Genomic DNA, 3,446 nt, shown 5'->3' with positions numbered 1-3,446 from the left:
TATTAGGATGGATCTCAAGATGAACGCTATCAGCGGGAAATGAAATTATTGTTATTGTACTTAACAGACAATTAAAATGTAATGAAGAGTAAGTTTTCCTTGTTTTACTAAGAGTTGTCTTTACCCTTGAGTTATTTTATCATATTTCTTTGTTTCAGTTTCATCTCGATGGCGTTATCGATTTCTTTAGTTCTCACATACTATTTTATAGGACAACTCTTCTTTTTTTAAAAAGAAGCAGTCTACTCCCTTTTATAAATCTATATATATAATTTCCTTCCTCTGTGTCTGTTTGTCTGACCGCGATTTATTTTCACATTTATGAACCGATTTTCGTGAAACCGGTACTAAAATTTTCCTAATTTTTCAGGGAGTGATCTTACGTGATCTTGTTTTTTTTTGTTTTTTTGTTTTGTTTTGTTTTTTTTTATTTAATGTCAATAAGCATTCAATTCTGTCTGTTTGGAATTAAATTAAAAAAGAAATAAGAAAAGAAACGAAAACAAAACCACATAACATCCATCCCCGTAACATTAGAAACATTTTGTTTCTAGAGAGGCACGTGAGCGAGAGCGAGAAGAGAAAGAGGGATGGGACAATAGATATGGGCCCCTCGTAGAGGGAAAAGGTAAGTAGGAAGGTAGTAAGAAGTATCGAAAATTTAGTCTTTAAATATTAATATTTGAATTTAATGTTCGAATTTAATCTAAATTAAATAATTCTATCGTAGAATTTCACTATTATCTCTTGCGAATAACGTTCGGTATTCACCAGCTTTAGAATAATTAGAGCAATAAAGAAGAAGAGGGAAAAAGTGTTCGTCAAGCCAGGACGTCTTAACATAAATGTAAGCTCAGAGATTAAATCCGAACATTTAGTGAAGGAAAAAGCACTAGCAATGTAACTTTCATTTTTATTTATATTTTAATTTTTCTTTCTATTTCGTCAGTGCAGGCGGGGGACAGCCGATGGCGGCGACGAAATGAAAAAGTGAAACAAATTTCGACGCATTCCGATAACGTTGAAAAAACCGCGGAAGAAGAGGCGAATAATGAAAAGGAGAAGGAGGAGGAAGCCGAAAATAATTCGATAACTCAAGAGAGCCACGGAAAGAAAGGAGGATGAGGAACAACCTCACCGTCAGCAGCTGCAACAACAACAGGTCGGTGATTATAATTTTAAACATATTATTTTAGTAACGGAAAATATGCGACGATTTAAATATTTCGCGATAAACGGGAAAGAAGCGAGTTTGGTAATACAAGCACTACTTGTAAGTAGTACTGTTATTTTTTCGAAGGATCGAAGCTTCGAAGCTTCGAAAGACTTCGAAGGAACGAAGGAATCTACGAAGGATCGAAGCTTCGAAACTTCGAAGGAACGAAGGAATCTTTGAAGGTTCGAAGGTTCGAAATTTCCTAAAATTAAATTGTAAACTACTGTGTTAAATTGTAAACTATCACATTTATGCCCTATTTTTTTAGTTATAGCCATGTACACTTTGGTTTTCTCAAATTTTCGTTAACCAATGGCTAAAATAGTTGAAAAAATTTTTATTTTAAATAAATGGTGTCCCTTTCCGCAAATTAAAAATCAATTCAAAATTATTTATTTTTATTTACTATGTAGGTTTAGAGAATAATAAAAAACTTTTCGAGCCAAAACAATTATCATTTATTAAAAAAATCGAAGACAAAATTAATAATGTATATTATATTTCGTACGTATGCAAACATAAATAATAAAAATATTTATTATGAAAAATGTAAATATATTATTGTAAATATTTTCTATTCTGAAAAACAAATACATTTGCTGCAACATTTTCAGTGGCCAAGCAACTTCTTTTTGGTGTGACAATGCTTCCTGCCGTTGAAAAAGTTCTTTCGGAAGCTACAGAAGTGGCAGGAATGCACAGATATTTTTTAGCCAACTGTGCTACAAGCGGAAATCTATTTTCGTGGGATTTCCACCATTTAAGTGGGTCCAAATTCATGTCAATTTCTGGTTGAGCTAGATATGTTTTATATTGTTGAGCTGCTGATGAAAGCTGGCTCTCGTCAGTACGTTTAAAAAGAAAATCCAAAGCACTCTCACTTTTTTGCACAATTTCATCTGTTTCTGCGGTATTTACAGTTTTTGACTTTTTCTCAATTTCAGTTCTAATTTTAATTTTTGCTACAGACGTCTCAAATTGCAACATTTTAAATCGTGGATCGAGGAAAGAAGCTTTTCCAGCTAAATGTGTTAAGTCTGAATATTTTTCCGAAAAAAAGCGATCCGATAGCTGCATCGATAAATTTTCAATCACAGAAGAAATATTCTCGTCTTTTTCATATTTATTCAAAGCATTGCTGAGGTGATTATCAATTAAAGTGCGGATAACTGGATTCACAATAGAAAGTGTTTCTGCTGATAGAATTGCGGTCGCGACTTCTAAAGGTTTCAAAACCTCCACCAGAGCCTCTAATACATTCCAGTCTCTTTCAAAAATTTCCAGAGTTTGTGCCTGTTTTTGACTTGTGACGGATCTATCTGCAAGAACATTCATTATAACTTTGCGATTTCCAATGAGCCTTTCAGCCATCTGTAGATCTGTATTCCAACGAGTACATACGCTTTGTATTAGTTTTAATTTTGGTAAGCCAAGTTGTTCTTGTTTTTGCTCAAGACTTTTGGAAGCTACTGTAGAATGCCGGAAATGAGAAACAATTTTAGTTGCCTTATTTAATGTATCAGATACGTTTCCTTCTTGAAGTGAATGTTGCACTGCTAAATGAATTTTGTGAGCAGCACAAGTTACGTCGTTCGGGATATTATGCATCATCTGCACAGCTTTCACGATATTGCTTGCGTTATCGTTTGTGATGGCAACTATTTTCTCGTCGATTCCAAACTGGACCATCACATTGTATAATCTGTCGGCCAGATTTTCAGCATTGTGGCGTTCTTCAAACTCTTCTATACAAAGAGTAAAAATATACGGTATCCAATTATCATCAATTATATGAACGTTAACGCTTATATAACCTTCTTGTGATCTTGAGGTCCAGCAATCCGTGTCTATAGAAATATACTGTACTCCGACGAACATTCGTTGCATTTTTATTTTTATTTCGTCTTCCAAAACGCGTAGTCGACGAATTATTGTTTGGCTGCATGGACAGATATAGTTGGTTCTATTTCCTTCATAAAATCTTTGAAGGAAGAACTAGAAACAAAACTATACGGTAATCGACTGCATGCAATCAATTTCGTCACAGCTTGTGTTATCCTGTCACTACGTTCTTTACTAATTGATCCTAATTTTTTTGAGCGAGCTGACGCTATACGAGTTCGTTTTATTGGTATTGTTAATATATTGTTGTTTTCTTCAGAACATTCTTCTAGCTGCGAATCTTCTGTACTATCCGTTGTTTGAGAGATATCTGATTTCTGATGTACTA

The 3,446-nt window shown here is 34.0% G+C and overlaps 1 protein-coding gene across 1 annotated transcript; it reads right to left on the bottom strand.

The window, feature by feature from the left end:
• Positions 1-1,774: 1,774 nt before the first annotated feature.
• On the bottom strand, positions 1,775-3,103 carry LOC145943437 (E3 SUMO-protein ligase ZBED1-like). Its single transcript, XM_083050942.1, has one exon. It carries the CDS (start codon positions 3,101-3,103, stop codon positions 1,775-1,777), a length of 1,329 nt encoding a protein of 442 aa, XP_082907068.1.
• Positions 3,104-3,446: the final 343 nt, after the last annotated feature.

The sequence above is a fragment of the Prenolepis imparis genome, unplaced genomic scaffold (genome assembly GCF_030444845.1).
Source record: "Prenolepis imparis isolate NDT839.2.m4 unplaced genomic scaffold, iyPreImpa1.0 SCAF_12, whole genome shotgun sequence".
NCBI classification, from domain to species: Eukaryota; Metazoa; Arthropoda; class Insecta; order Hymenoptera; family Formicidae; genus Prenolepis; species Prenolepis imparis.
The sequence above is the reverse complement of the archived record's forward strand: the minus strand, read 5'-3'. Positions and strand labels throughout refer to the sequence as shown.